Below are 16,050 nucleotides of genomic sequence, written 5' to 3'. Positions count from 1 at the left end.
TTTTCTTCTGGCAATATGAATCATTTAGTGCTGTGAGGTCACTGAATGTCAGGAACCACCTCTTTTTTTAAAATTATTATTTATTTACTTATTTTAAAGAGGAGGGGGGAGAGAGAGAGAGAGAGAAGGGAGGGAGGAGCAGGAAGCATCAACTCCCATATGTGCCTTGACCAGGCAAGCCCAGGGTTTCAAACCAGCAACTTCAGTGTTCCAGGTTGACACTTTATCCACTGCGCCACCACAGGTCAGGCTCAGGCACTATCTCCTTAAAGCCATATTCAAAGAGCACCTCAGAGTTAGAAACTGTTAGATCTGGAAGGAGGGTGAGAATCACCAAGTCTCATTCTAGAGTTGACAAAAGTAAAATCTAGAAAACTGCAGTGACTTGGCTAAGATCACACAGCTCTTTACCTTCCTACTTATTCTTTCTCTCTTTACCTTATAAAGCCTAGTGATGGCAGTGGGGGAGAAGTCTCGTAGGCTGCCTACTGGAAGCTTGAGAATGTTTCCTGAGGGTCTTCTGAGGAAAAACGCACCCAGCTTCCACCCCTGCCTCCCACCCACTCTCCCCCTCCCCCCGCCCCGTTCCCACCTCCTCCCACACCCAACCAGGCTCAGCTGTGACCGAGAGATTGATGACATATTCTCTTCCTTTTTACTTTAGTTGGCCCCAATTCTTTCAAAGAATCTATAAGATGAAAAAAGAAGGTACAGTGGGTTGGGGCTAGATCCTTAGCTCATACTTCCCATCTCTCCTCAGACAGCTCCTCTTTGCCTCCCGGACACAGAACAGGAAAAAGAGGGATGTGAGCTTTCTTCGAATAGTCCCAGGCATTATTTCAGAGGCTTACTTCCCTTGACTCTGCCTCTGCTGTGTACCATTAACAAAGTTTAACTCTTGGCAGGAAGGCTCAGACTCGACAGCAAGCATGTTTCCTAGCTGCTAAGATAGTTTGGCACTGCCAAAGAGTTGCTTGTGAGTTGAAGTGTCACCATTTGTAGAAACAGGATATTCCCTGGGTTGGGGGGAACAGCACCTTCTTCGAGGAGGGAGGTTAAAGAATGAAGGGGAGGTAGAGGGTAGTCAGTCTGTACTTCCCGTCAAGTTTCCAATGACTCACTTAATTTGGGTAGAGAGCAGACGCTGGGGTGGCGGGAGGAAGGTAGTGAGCAGAGAGTTGAACTGTTTACAATGAAGCAAATGTCCCCGGGTCTTTTTCTATGAACAAAATGTCCAGCCCATCCTGAGACAGACAGCACGCTCCCCCCACCTGCTCAGTAAGTGCACAGTTCAAGGTCCTGAAGCTGAACTTTCTCACCGCGTTGGAGATACGTCAGCCATTTCCACTGGCCAACAATGATTAATCCGCCTCTTCCTTCACCTGCTTTCCCCAACATACATTTGTAAAAGGTGAACAGGGTCACTCACTTAAAAGGTGACAGCAGTTATCTAGCCAGTTTCTACTGCCTACCCCTACAATACCTCCCCCCACTGATCAATTGGTAGGGGAAAAAAAACACCTAAAAATAAGTAAACAAGCAAACAAAAAAACTGTACATCTTGCAGTTTGGGCTGTCACCCTACGGAGAAATCTCCCCCACTGCTCAGAGGAAACCTTGCCTGGAAGCTGGTTAGCATTCCTGATATGACATGTTGACAAGACCCATTCTAGTGATCATAGCTGAGCAAAAAGGCAGCTCCTCTCTCAATAGGGCCCAGAGCCCCAGCCAGACTAGAGGATTTGGCTGCAGGTAAAGTCAGAATTTCTTTTGGGTAATTAAAAGGAATTTTTGGATGAGGTGTGTGGTAAATTATGGCTCTTTCCATGCTTTGCTTCCCTGTCAGCAAGTAAACTTGTTTGAGTGAATGAGTCAACCTTGCTCTGGGAGGGGAAGGTGCCAGGACCCTGGAACCAGCTGCACTCATTTAACAGCAGACCAGACTGTACCCTCTGGCACCGTTCCTTCATGTTCTTCCCAAGCCAAGATCCCCAAGCCTCCGGATTTCTGTTTGCGGAGAGTGCTGAGTAGCGCCCAGCTAGTGTTCCTGGTGAGGAGCCCGTATGACTTTCCATCTTCACTGCTTCCCAGACTCGGCTGGTCGCTTTCCCAGAGGCCATCAGTAAGGCTTGAGTCATCTCCACCAGGGGCACGGTAATAGGGAGCCCACTGATATTTGTACGTATGGATTCAGTTTCCATCCAAGGATCCCCCCAATGGACACAGTTAGTCATATAAATATCTAACTTCCCTGCCCCACTAGAGTGCCAAGGTCCCAGAGGATAACCAAGATTTAACTTTGAATTCCTCATAGAGCCAGGCAGGGGCCTTTGCTCAGAAAATGTTTGTTGAATTAAACTGGTGAATTTCTTGAAAGGAAAGGTGACAGGAGTTAAAAGGAGATGATGGAATCCCCTCTCTGCAGAGATGATTAAACGAGTGAATTCTCATTGAAACCTCCAGAAACTCAATACTTCGTCCACATTTTTCATCTCAAATATCCACAAGTCCTTTGAGCATTTGAGGACTCTACAACTTCTCTCTTCAGTCAGCTTTCTAGCGGGCTCAGGTCTGCTGGGGCCTCATCGCTTTCTGCACGTGATAAAAATTTGCTGGAGGTGGCAGGAAGGGGCTGGAAGGTAGGAAGGTAGAAACTAGCAAATAGTCTCATGACGATATACCAAGGGGGTCCCCCTGCCAGGCAGGCTGCCTGCCAGAGCGGCTCCTCCTCTATCAGCTCCGTTATGACCGCTTATCAACACAAGCATTCTCCCTGAGGCTCCTCCAGAAGATAGGGAGCCTTATCTTCTGAAACCCCCCATATGCTGAACACATGATAGAACCCCGCCCGACTCAGAGAGTCTGGCTCCTAGCAGTGCTGTGGAGAACCAGACAGTGGCATTTGAATCGTTTGTCAGAGGATCTGCCCTATTTGCCCTCAACTCACCTCACACCATAGAAACTCCAGTCCTCGGGGATCACAGTAGTAGTTACTCAATACTTTCGAGGAAGGCTTATCTGGGTGGAGGGAAGAGACTATCGACCCACTACCTGTGGCCTAGCAGTCCTGAGAGTACAGAGCACCCTTCCCTACAACACTTCCAAGTGCTTTTTTTGCAGTCCCCCCGCCCCCCCCCCCCCCACACACACACAGCCACCACACCACACCTGCTCTTCAGGCGAGGCATGGCAGGACAGGGTTATCTGAACCAGCAGAGACAATGTCAAGGGCAGTTGGAGTCTACTTGAGGTGGGTGGGAGAGAGCCCATGGCGGCTGGGGATCCAGGGGTCGGGAACCTGTTTGGCTGAGAGAGCCATGAATGCCACATATTTTATTTTTATTTTTTTAATTTTTATTTATTTATTTTTTACAGAGATAGAGAGGGATAGACAGGGATAGACAGACAGGAATGAAGAGAGATGAGAAGCATCAATCATTAGTTTTTCATTGCATGTTGCAACACCTTAGTTGTTCATTGATTGCTTTCTCATATGTGCCTTGACCATGGGGCTACAGCAGAACGAGCAACCCCCTGCTGTAGCCAGCGACTTTGGGTTCAAGCTGGTGGGCTTTTCCTCAAACCAGATGAGCCCGCACTCAAGCTGGTAACCTCGGGGTCTCGAGCCGGGATCCTCTGCATCCCAGTCCGACGCTCTATCCACTGCACCACCGCCTGGTCAGGCGAATGCCACATATTTTAAAATGTAATTCCGTGAGAGCCATACAACCAACCACCCGTGTACCTTACGCATTATCCAATAAAAATTTGGTGTTGTCCCGGAGGACAGCTGTGATTGGCTCCAGCCACCCGCAACCATGAACATGAATGGTAGGAAAAGAATGGATTGTAATACATGAGAATGTTTTATATTTTTAACATTATTATTTTTTTTATTAAAGATTTGTCTGCGAGCCAGATGCAGCCATCAAAAGAGCCACAACTGGCTCGCGAGCCATAGGTTCCCGACCCCTGTGCCAGACCATACCTCCTGGGTGATGTTTTCATCATTTCCAGCATGGAATGTTGTCTACCTCTGCTACAGACTCATTAGCTCCGAGTTCCTTTTCTCTGTCCCCAGTCTACCCCTTACAAGGCAATATGAACTTCTGGTGGGAAATTCAGGTGGATTTTTAAAAAAGTTTTACTGCCACTAGCTCTTATTCTTAAAAAATACCTCAGTTCATCACCTGCTCCAGCCCCTGCTTGCTTCAGAGTCCTAGCTGACCCCAGTGTGAGGTGTTGGTCTCCCCGCTGCTGCTGCAGGTGACTTCTGCCTGCGCCGGTGGGAAGGCAGTGTTGCTTCTCAGGACTGGGTGTTTATTACTTTTATTTATGCCTTGTCTATGTCTGTGGCCATAATAAAATCACATTGACTTCCTGGTGAATATATGTATATATCCAAGTACAAATGAATGAAAGATCAAACTACAGAAGCCCCTTCCAGAGTCCCCAGTCACCAATTTGCTGGGTTTTTATTTAGAACTACATATTCATCATATTGTTTTTGCATAAGCATATTCATTTTATTGCTTAAACTTATGTGTTAAAACCCTAAAGGTCCTAACTTTAAAGATATTCAATGAATTAATTCATCAGTGCATTCAAAGACTATTATTTTCTGACTCTGAGCTATGGAGCCATATGGCAGAGGGTTTGAGCTCCCAAACCAGAGACGTTTCCTAGACTCTAATGCAGTTAAGAAAGGCCCAGCAAGATGACAGTTCCCAGTACAATAGAACTGACTATCTTCTAAATTAATAACTTAAAACTTGAAATGCTAGAGCACCAAGACTTTTCTTTGTCCTGGATAAGTGTAGTTGCAGATTTATGAAATCAGACATCTTTGCAAGACCCACGGCAATTTAGACTCTGTCCTATGTCTCTGGCTGGGTTTCAGAGCCGGGAGGGCAGGCCCTGGCACTCTCAAGCAGCGTGCCAAAGTTAATAATTGGCCCTGCAGAGTACATGGCCGATCAGGCTGTTTTTGTGTGCCTGTTTTTTTATTTTACGTAAATCACCCTGAACATGTTTGCATCAACCTACTGATGATGCACCTTTGATCAATAGATTTTAGAGAAAAGTGGTTTTTGAGTCCAAAGATCAGGGCTGGGTTGACCTGCAGACTGGTTACAGGGTGTATAAAACTGGCAAGACGCAGGCTGATAGCAGAGCTATCACCAAGTCTGCAAGGGTTCAGCTGCCAGTTTCCTGACGGGCCAGGGAGTGAGGATGGAGGAAAGCATGAACGTCCTCCATGACTTTGGGATCCAGTCAACACACTACCTCCAGGTGAATTACCAGGACTCCCAGGATTGGTTCATCCTGGTGTCCGTGATCGCAGACCTCAGGAATGCCTTCTATATCCTCTTCCCCATCTGGTTCCATCTGCGAGAAGCTGTGGGCATCAAACTCCTCTGGGTAGCTGTGATTGGAGACTGGCTCAACCTCATCTTTAAGTGGTGAGTAAGAGCCAGACAGAGAGGAGATCGGCAAGGAAAGAGGCTGGAGTTCTTTCTGGAAATGTCTGTCCATCAGAAGTTGCCTTCTCCATGCTATTCAGGAAGCCACAGGTTACTCCTCTCCTGACTTTTGATCCTCTGCATCATGAGAGAAGACAGAGACAACCCTGTCAGTGAGTTGAAGATACAGGAAGGCTATTTTGTGCGGATGGAAGGTCAGCCAGACTTGGTGAAAAGTCTGATTATAGGCTACTTTGCAGCAGACTAGTTGACTTAATGGTAGATGTATGAAAGAAGAAAAATGATGTATGAAAAAACGAAACAGATCATTTAAAACCCTGTTGTGTGGGGTAATGAGAAGGAATCCAGAGAACTGGGATCCATCCAGGCTTTGTTCAGCCACCTACCAGCTGCCTGTCCTGAGCAAGTCATAGTAACTCTCCGAGTTTCTATTTTATAATCTGTAAACTTAGATGATCTCTGAGACCTTAATAATAATTATAGTTCACATTATTGAACATTTAGTGTGTGCCAGGCCATGTGCTAAGTGCTTTTCTGGAGATAGTTACTATCTGTAGATAAAGAGACTGCGCCTAGACCACATGGGCAGTAACGGTCAGAGGCAGGATTTAAACTCAGGCCGGCTGGCTTCAGGTACAAGGCTTTTAAGAACTATATTTATATCATGCTGATAAATTGATTCAGTTTATATATTCCCGTTATTGCCACTTGCAAGCTACTGATGTTCGACTTGCAAAAATCCTGGGTATTTTACTGTTGTTAGCCAGAGCCGCTGACTTTAGCACATTTCTGGTTTTGCCTCTTTTCTCATCTAGAAAATAAAAAGTCAGACCAGCTGCCCTCTAAGACTTTTACTATCCCTAAAGCTATCTATGATTACTATCAGATGATTCTTAAATCTCTTTCATCTCTAATATTCTTTGGCCATAAACAATAAAAGTTTTTTAGAATAGAAAAAAATTATTGGGCTCAGAAACCTAAAGCAGATTGATGGCATTCTGAAATTTCTGTTGAAAAATTTACTAAGGTTTGTCTGTAACACCCCCTATTCAACAGCACAATCCTAAAAAATAAAAAGTTAAATGGTTATTCCAAACAGTTAATCTCAATTAAAGAATGATGAATTTTCTCTGAGTTAGTAGAGGTGAGAGTTAGTGGCTGTCTCTGATTTGGTGAGAATCACTATTCCACCACTTCTGACACCTGTTTCCACAGTGAAAAACACTCCTTTTAAAAGGGAAGTGGTTTGTCTAAGATCTGTTTCAAAGCGGAGAGGATACAGAGCAAGCACCTGAAGCTTTATCCGTCCTTACAGAGAGTTGTTCTGATGGCAGAGAGGGCCACATCTCCGGGAGGGGGCTTGTCCTCAGGGTTGGGGCTATTCTCTCTCTCTCTTTCTTGCGCTAGAGAGTGAAAGAGAGAGACAGACAGACAGACAGGAAGGGAGAGAGAAGAGAAGCATCAGCTCATAGTTGTGGCACTTTGGTTGTTCATTGATTGCTTCTCACACGTGCCTTGAAAGAGGTGGGGCTCCAGCTGAGCTAGTGACCCCTTGCTCAAGCCAGTGACCTTTTGGGCTCAAGCCAGCAACCACGGGATCATGTTGATGACCCCATGCTCAAGCTGGTGAGCCTGCGTTCGAGCCAGTGACCTCAGGGTTTTGAACCTGGGACCTCATGACCCCAGGTTGATGCTCTACCCACTGTGCCACCACCAGTCAGGCTCATACTCTGATCCCTGAGGCCTGAAGAAAGAGAAGAGGGATCTGGTAGGACATGCAAGTTCAAGTTGCAAACTACAGTTTCATACCTATCCTTTCAGGACAAGTTGTTCTTGGGCTTTAAATAAAAAGTTACATATCTGGCCGTGAATATGGGTTTTTGGATCTCAGGTTTATTTATTTTATGTTTGAACAAATAATGCATTCAAATAGTTCAAAATTCTAAAGTGACATAGAGGATGTGCCATAAAAAGTCTCCCTCCCTCGCCCCTTCCCAGCCAGCCAGTTCCCCTTCCCGGAGGTGGCCAATCTACTAGTTTTCTGTTTAGGGTCATGTGGATATTCTTCCCAAGCTCCTCTCTCTGCTTGAAGGTGTGAGCCTCTGGCACTGGGGTCCCTTCAGTAACTCCAGACACCGGTTCTGCTTTTCCACAGGATTCTCTTTGGGCAGCGCCCGTACTGGTGGGTCCTGGACACAGATTACTACAGCGATGCTTCTGCACCACGGATAAAGCAGTTCCCAGTCACCTGTGAGACTGGGCCAGGTAAGAGTCCCACCCTCCGCAGAGACAGAAGTTGGGTGGGCCTCGTCCACTGTGGATACTTATTAACATTTGTTGTGGGTGAAGCTGTCGTCAAGTAGACATGAGGAGAGCCATTCCTTTGAGCTTTTTTCTCATGGTCTTCAATATGGTACAATTCCATTTTAATTGACTTCAAGAAGGCCTTCTGATAGCATATTGCTGCTTTTTTGGAACTCTGCCTAATGTTTCCAGAACTTTAATTGCTAATCCAGAGAGGCAAGCACCCTCAACTGAGGGCAAAGGGCTCATAGAGTTAAGTGTGCTGTGGCCCTTTGCCCAGGGAAGGTTAAGTCCTAGAGGCCTGGGGCCCTGGCTGTCCTTCCCAGAGGCCTAGCCCGGCAGCTGTGTCCTCCTGAGCTGACTGTCCAAGCCCATACCCTGCATGTATTTTGTTAGTTATAGCCATACTGATATTATTCAATCAAAGGATAGATTTCATTTTTCAGTAGGTAGTTGGAATATCCAACCCCTTCGCTCACCTTAGATCTCAATCACCCTTAAGAAGGGTGCTGTTGCCTGACCAGGCAGTGGCGCAGTGGATAGAGCGTCGGACCAGGATGCGGAGGACCCAGGTTCAAGACCCCAAGGTCACCAGCTTGAGCATGGGCTCATCTGGTTTCAGCAAAGCTCACCAGCTTGAGCCCAAGGTCGCTGGCTCGAGCAAGGGGTTACTTGGTCTGCTGAAGGCCCATGGTCAAGGCACATATGAGAAAGCAATCAATGAACAACTAAGGTATCGCAATGAAAAACTAATGATTGATGCTTCTCATCTCATCTCTCTCCGTGCCTGTCTGTCCCTGTCTATCCCTCTCTCTGACTCTCTCTCTGTCTCTGTAAAAAAAAAAAAAAGAAGAAGAAGAAGAAGAAAAAAAAGAAGGGTGCTGTTATCCTTTCGTTAGGGACTCTATCCCTGACCCCCAAACCAGGGCTCAGCCCATAGTTATTCATTCTCACAAACCCTTTGCTCCCTTTGGACCATATTCATTCACTTGGGTGTTATTTATTGAGCACTTACTCCGTGCCAGACACTGTTCTAGGAACTTGGAATAGTTCAGTGAATAAAACAAAAATCTCTGCCCTTGTGAAGCAGATAGCTGAATGGTGCGTGTGAGTGCATAATATACAAAATCATAACACACAAGTAAAATATATAGAATATTAGAAGATGATAGTTTTGAAGAGGGAGGATGAGTAAGTAGAGGGGAAGAGGAGAAAAGAAAAGACAAGGCTTTGCCTCTGGGGTTCTCTGGAAAGCAGACTCAGATAGAGATCAGCATGCAGGAATTTAGCTACGCTCAGAAGCAAGACTTATGAAAGGAAGCCAGAAGGTGACTGGGTAGAAGGAGAAGTCTAGCTGCAATTCAGCCTCAGCCAGCTCCACAGGGAGCTCTGAAGCTGGGGGTGGCCCAGAACTGGGTCAAGAGGACCAGGCCCCTGTACTCCAATATAGACCAGTGATTAGGTATAGGCCACCTTGGGGAAAGAATAATCTTTATCAAGATGGCAATGCTCAGAGAAGGCTGAGAGCTAAGGCCTGTCTGTGACTATACTCTCAACAGCTGGAAAAATAATTCCTTCTGTCCAGAAGGGGATCTTGGTAGCAGGTGGTACCACTCAGGACCCTCTGTGTCTCAGAGTAGAGGAATCAGTAATGGGAACCAATTTCAGAATTTCACCAGACCAGGCAGTGGCACAGTGGATAGAGCATCGACCTGGGATCCTAAGGACCCAGGTTTGAAACCCTGAGGTTGCAGGCTTGAGTGCAGGCTCACCAGCTTGAGTGCGGGTCACTGGCTTGAGTGTGGGATCATAGACATGATCCCATGGTTCACTGCCTTGAACCTAAAAGTTGCTGGCTTGAAGTCCAAGTTTGCTGGCTTAAGCAAGGGGTCACTGGCTGGGCTGTAGCCACCCCCTCCCCCAGTCAAGGCACATATGAAAAAGCAATCAATGAACAACTAAGGTGCCGCAACGAAAAATTGATGCTTCTCATCTCTTCCCTTCCTGTCTGTCTGTTCCTGTCTGTCCCTCTCTCTGTCTCTGTCGCTAAATAAATAAATAAATAAGTAAATAAATAAATAAAATAAGATGGTCATGGTAGGACTCATTGAGAAGGTGAGAGCTGAGCAAAAACTTGAAGGAAGGAAGGGAATTAGCCAGTAAATTTCTGGAAGAAGAGTTGTCTGACCAGAAAGACTAACAATGCCAAGAGGTGGCAGCATGTTTAAAGAAAAGCCATGAGACCAGCGTGAGCCCGGCAGAGTGCATGAGAAGAGAATGGAAGAAAGGTACAGAGGGCAAATCAGTTTGTATTATATATCCAGTGCTCTGATTCTTTGTGTAATCTCTAGACTGTATATATAAGGTACAAGAGCTGGGCCTTCTCTGGTTTTGTTCACCACTGTACTCCCAGAGCCTAGCACAGTGCTGGGCGTGTAATAAGGGCTTAATAGATACTTGTTAAATAGGTGACTAAATGGATAAATGAATAAGTGGCAGGCTGAGTGGATAAATGGAAAGGTGATGAATTGAAAGATGGATGGATGGATGGATGGACAGAGGGATGAATAGATGACACCCCCTAGCAGTCTCCTAAATAGAGACTTTCACAGTTAGTCCACTTATTCATGTCTTTCCTGTCCCTTAGGGAGTCCCTCCGGCCATGCCATGGGTACAGCAGGTGTATACTATGTGATGGTCACGTCCACCCTCTCTATCTTCCGGGGAAAGAAAAAGCCCACCTTCAGATTTCGGTAAGAACTCAGCCCTGGGGTGTGGGTGGTGGAGAGCCGGAGGTGGTTTTCTCTGTAGCTGACACACCACGTGCTCTTCCTCCATCCCCTTAGCCCATCCCACTCCTTGGGTTGGTAATGATACGAGTTGCGGCATGTCTGCTGAGGGTAAAGATTAGTCACAGAATGTTAGGGCTGGAGGAGACCCACAAGTACACACCCTAATTTTACAGATAAGTAAACAAACCCTAACATGGTAAAAGGGGCTTCTCGGATCAGGTAGCTAGTAGTAGCAGGATTTAAATAAAGACCTATTTCTGTACCAACCCATAGAGTCATCCCATCCAGACTAAAATAAACAGAGAAACATAAGATATTCATTCCCACTACAGGAAATTCTGGGTATGCAGCCACTGTATAAATAAAATTCTCACACGCAAGAGTTCACCACATGCCACAGGCATCTTTGAGTTTTTGAGTATAGGAATTAATTGACAAATATTCCACGGATGGCTCCTATGTTTGCTAGGCTTCAACACTCCCGCTGAAGCTGTTCCCTTTGCTGAAGGATCTGTAACCGGGTTCTGTTATCTTCCATCTGCTTCTTCTGTTGCAGGTGTTTGAGCGTCATTTTGTGGTTGGGATTCTGGGCCGTGCAGCTGAACGTCTGTCTGTCACGAGTCTACCTTGCTGCTCATTTTCCTCATCAGGTTGTTGCTGGCGTCTTGTCAGGTATCAGCTGCTCCTGCTCCCTTCCTCCCCACCTATCCCATTTCTCCCTTATCAGAACAAAACCCTAGCACTCCAGCCCTGTTCTGTAGTTATCAATGCTTTTAGCATTTTAGTGGGTGGAAAGTCTAGGGTAGACAATATGAAATAATTCGTTTCTATAGGAGTGCCCAGATCTAAGCGTGTTTTGGAAAAGTTGCACTACACCAAATTATTTAATTTTTTTTTTTTTTTTCATTTTTCTGAAGCTGGAAACAGGGAGAGACAGTCAGACAGATTCCCGCATGCGCCCGACCGGGATCCACCCGGCACGCCCACCAGGGGCGACGCTCTGCCCACCAGGGGGCGATGCTCTGCCCATCCTGGGCGTCGCCATGTTGCGACCAGAGCCACTCTAGCGCCTGAGGCAGAGGCCACAGAACCATCCCCAGCGCCCAGGCCATCTTTGCTCCAATGGAGCCTCGGTTGCCGGAGGGGAAGAGAGAGACAGAGAGGAAAGCGCGGCGGAGGGGTGGAGAAGCAAATGGGCGCTTCTCCTTTGTGCCCTGGCCGGGAATCGAACCCAGGTCCTCCGCACGCTAGGCCGACACTCTACCGCTGAGCCAACCGGCCAGGGCTACACCAAATTATTTACTCAATTAAATTAGCTTGAAATTCCCGAGCTTTTCACATTCTATATTTCTTACTGATCTTAAACTGGGAGTGGCCCTAGTTTAAGTTTAAAGGAATCTACCAAATTTAACAGTTTAAGCAGTGTCCTAGCAAAGCTGTTTAAATAAATTCATTTGCAAGCCTAATAGGTAACCACAGTTGGTCTTTTTTATAGGTTTAGAGTTTTGAATATTTGTGTTTTCTTAAATCCAGTTAATAAGGGGCAGAAAAGATTTAGGTTAAGTATAGAAAGAATTTCTTGACTTTGCAGGAGCATTGGAATATAAAACTTCGGGGGAATGGTGAGTGTTTTCCCCCGGAGATTTGTAAGAACAGAAAACAGTACAGAGAACAAGAGCGATAATGATTTCATGACAACTACAAAGTAACACAGCAATTGGTACTGGGGTCCATGTTTGAGAAGGAGCTTGGAAGCCACTTTATATGAAAGGCTTGGGAATGTGTAGGTGAGAGAGGAGTATCTTCAAATGTGTTACAGAGACTCTACATTTACAACCTAACTCCTGCAGAAAGAACTGAGACGGATAAATGGCATGAGAGGGGGACAGACTTCATTCAGCTCAGCCAAAGAGGAAACTTTTTAATAATCAAATCCATTCAAAGATAAAATGGGTTACCCAAATGAGAGTAAGCTCTCCACCCCTGAGGGTATTCAAATGGAGACATGAGGACCCCCTGACAGGAAACATGCATTCAATAGAAGGATGTATGTGACATGACTCTTCCATCAAAGAGTCTATGGCTGAGGAAAAGCTGGAGTCACATATGGGAATAAACTAGCTGACCCTCTCATCTGGCATCAGTGATTTAATTGGTGACAAATGGATGACATGGCACCCATTGGTTCCCAACCCACCTCTAGCTGAAGGTCCAGCGTCTTTCCTATTTCTCACTGTCACCCTTTCTTCCACTCAGGCATTGTCGTTGCTGAATCTTTCCGCCACATCCAGAGCATCTACAATGCCAGTCTCAAGAAGTATTTTCTCATCACCTTTTTCCTGTTCAGCTTTGCCATTGGATTTTACCTGCTGCTGAAGGGGCTGGGTGTAGACCTCCTGTGGACTCTAGAGAAAGCCAAAAGATGCTGTGAGCGGCCAGAATGGGTCCACATTGATACCACGCCCTTTGCCAGCCTCCTGAAGAACCTGGGGACCCTTTTTGGCCTGGGGCTGGCTCTCAACTCCAGGATGTACAGGGAGAGCTGCAAGGGCAAGCTTAAAGAGTGGTTGCCTTTCCGCCTCAGCTGCATCGTGGCCTCTCTCGTCCTCCTGCACCTCTTTGACTCTTTGAAACCCCCATCCCGAGTCGAGTTGATCTTCTACATCCTGTCCTTCTGCAAGAGTGCGGCAGTGCCCCTGGCATCTGCCAGTCTCATCCCCTACTGCCTTGCCCGGGTCCTGGGCCAGCCAGACAAGAAGTCTTTATAAGGAAGGTGGAGCCTTCAGTATTTAAGGTCAACGACTGTGCCAAGGATTGAGGGCAACTAGCATGTTCTGCCAGTCCACTTTGAGGCCAGAAGTGCCAGAGTCAACTTGGGTAACCCCCTCCTTCTTTGCAATTCTACTTGAATTGGGGGATGATTTTTTGAAAAGCTAATAAGGGTATTTGAGAAAGCCTTGTCTGTTAGAAGTTGGGTAATTCTGGGTTTTTCCCTGAAGACTTCTGTCAGATATATAAAAGTCGACTTCCAGGTAGGGACAGCTCACAATCCCAGGCTGGGAATCCCACCAGGGAATGTTCCACTCATTCTCATTCTTACTTAGAAAAGGAGAAAAGAGAGATGGATTTGGTAGGAAAAGAAGGATGGATGAAGGAGGGTTTTTTAATAAGTTGAATATCATACAAATTATGTCAAACAATACCTAAATGGCTTTTATTGTACTTAAATCTTTAGGTAATAGACTCTCGATAATGGGGGACCAACTTAACATGTAATTAATAGGTGGTTAGTGGAGTAAATTCTGTGTCTTGTATTTTTTCTGTTATCTATTCACCCGTGGTCATCGTATTCCTTAGGATTTCCGAGTGTCTGCAGTGACCTAGATTTGTACTAAGTCAGAACATTCAGCTTCTTCTCTATCACTCTAGACCTCATTAGCTCAGCTCTGCAGAATTTTCCACTGGCTCCACACCTGCCCTGCAGGACACTCAGATGCCTAAAAGTGACTCTGTGGTGGTGCTTTCGTTATATTTCAGTTAAGCTCTGAAATCGTGGGCGAGAAGGCAAGGAGAGGGCAAGGAGAGGCAGATCCCCCTCTCCAGAAGGTCACTCCAATGTTACTTTTCATTCCTGGAGGGTAACCATGACTCCTTTCTCCACGCCAAGCCAACCAAGAGCATTCTGGGAGGGAAAGCCTCCTTGCCTGTTCTTCAGTCTCAGCAGATTTGTAGAATGTGTCCTAAAAAAAAAATGCTGAAGCCTATTTATTTGAGAGTCCTTGTTTTTGCTACTAATTATATAGTTCACCATATATTACCATTCACACCAGCCTTCCTGGTCATAACATCTTTGAAAAGAAAAATATATATGTGCAGTATTTTATTAAAACAACATTTTACTTAAGAATGAAGTCTCGTTGATTACTATATTTTAGATGCAATGGGATCTGAAGGTTCTAATTCTGGCTTAGCTAAATGTCTAGTTCTTTCACTATTTCCCTAAACAAAAAATTTAGTTTCTGTGTACCTATGTTATCCCTTTGGTGAAAAAAGGTGCTTTATCTTGGATTGGCCAGAAGTCCCAGTACAGATGGAGAGACTTATAGTGTCCATGGAGCACAGGTAGAGCTGAGCACATCAACACAGGTGCAATATCATTGGCCAAGATTGAACATTAGTTACCAGACCACAGGTCGGCAGCATGAGTTACTCTATGGAATCAAACCACAACCTGAGGGCAGACAGGCACGGTCATTACCAAACTAAGCAGTCAGAGAATGTAAGTTGTAGCCCAGAACAAGACTGGGCAGACTCTGGAATCCATAACCCTGTGTCAGCAAGGTTTGGGGTTATAGTTAAAGAAAGTCTGAACACTTTGGACAAATCATAGCACCAATGAGCGTTCAAGGGAGCTATTGTACGTTTCTCCACTGGATGATTTATTTCCTCCTGGGTCCAAAGATCTTTTTTTTTTAAGCATTAAAATTTTATTTATTTATTTATTTATTTATTTATTTATTTATTTATTTAGTGACAGAGACAGAGAAAGTCAGAGAGAGGGACAGGCAGGAAGGGAGAGAGAGGAGAAGCATCAATTCTTTGTTGCGGCACCTTAATTGTTTGTTGATTGATTTCTCATATGTGCCTTGACTAGGGGGCCACAGCAGACTGAGTTACCCCTTGCTCAAGCCAGCAACCTTGGGCTCAAAGCAGATGAGCCCGTGCTCAAGCTGGCGACCTCAGGGTCTCAAACCTGGGTCCTCCACATCCCAGTCCGATGCTCTATCCACTGCACCACTGTCCGGTCAGGCGGTCCAAAGATCTTGACTCATCAGCATAACCCTGGATCTACTGAGAGTGAGATCTGCTCACCCCAAACTTTGGAATGTATTTATAAGAGATAGCTGAGTCCCCCTAATGTTTTCATTTCTTCAAGGGGAACCAGCCCTTAAGAGACTCTAATGGTCTCACTAAGGGAGAAGAGAAATGGTTTTGTCCTGTCTGAATTGAACCCCACTGTTTAGGCAGGGTCCCCATCCTTGATGATTTATTTGCTTTTAGGGACCATGTCCAGGTTCCTTGCAATGCGACTGTGGCAGAAAGTAGAGAGTGCCCCAGCCCCTGGCAGTTGATAATGTTGGTGAGGATTCATGATAACAGATAAAAGTTATTGAGTGCTCACTATATGCCAGACTCTGTTCTGTGCATTTTATTTATTTACACAGTTTACTCACTTGATTTTCTTGACATCTCTGTGAGGTGGGTGCTTTAATTTACCCTCACATTACATATGAACGGACACAGAGGGAAGAGCTGTCTTGTCTAGAATGGCGGAGCCTGTTTAGGAGCCAGGCAGTCTGAGTCCAGAGTCCGTGCCCCACTCTCTTCCTGCCTCACCACTGTACCCCCATGGCTGCTGGTAAGACTGGCAGCTGTATCAAACCAGCCTTCAGATACCAGATATGACTATT

At 45.8% G+C, this 16,050-nt stretch overlaps 1 protein-coding gene across 2 annotated transcripts; it reads left to right on the top strand.

The window, feature by feature from the left end:
• The first annotated feature begins 5,118 nt into the window (after positions 1-5,118).
• G6PC1 (glucose-6-phosphatase catalytic subunit 1) lies at positions 5,119-14,486 on the top strand. Of its 2 annotated transcripts, none has more exons than XM_066364083.1 (5): positions 5,119-5,462; positions 7,639-7,748; positions 10,435-10,540; positions 11,136-11,251; positions 12,836-14,486. In XM_066364083.1, exons 1-5 carry the CDS (start codon positions 5,233-5,235, stop codon positions 13,345-13,347), a joined length of 1,074 nt encoding a protein of 357 aa, XP_066220180.1. In that variant the 5' UTR covers positions 5,119-5,232; the 3' UTR covers positions 13,348-14,486. The 2 variants fall into 2 exon arrangements, with proteins under 2 accessions (XP_066220180.1, XP_066220181.1); XM_066364084.1 differs by having other exon boundaries at positions 5,126-5,292.
• The last annotated feature ends 1,564 nt before the right edge of the window (positions 14,487-16,050 follow it).

This window comes from Saccopteryx leptura, chromosome 2 (assembly GCF_036850995.1).
Source record: "Saccopteryx leptura isolate mSacLep1 chromosome 2, mSacLep1_pri_phased_curated, whole genome shotgun sequence".
Lineage (NCBI taxonomy): Eukaryota > Metazoa > Chordata > Mammalia > Chiroptera > Emballonuridae > Saccopteryx > Saccopteryx leptura.
Note: the sequence above shows the minus strand (reverse complement) of the source record. Positions and strands in the feature narration are given on the sequence as shown.

Bases quoted from the DNA above. Each gene is read 5' to 3' on its own strand.
- G6PC1 (XM_066364083.1), top strand. From the start codon at position 5,233: ATGGAGGAAAGCATGAACGTCCTCCATGACTTTGGGATCCAGTCAACA. The intron at 7,749-10,434 runs GTAAGAGTCCCA...CCTGTCCCTTAG, and splicing joins CACCTGTGAGACTGGGCCAG to GGAGTCCCTCCGGCCATGCC. The intron at 10,541-11,135 runs GTAAGAACTCAG...CTTCTGTTGCAG, and splicing joins AAGCCCACCTTCAGATTTCG to GTGTTTGAGCGTCATTTTGT.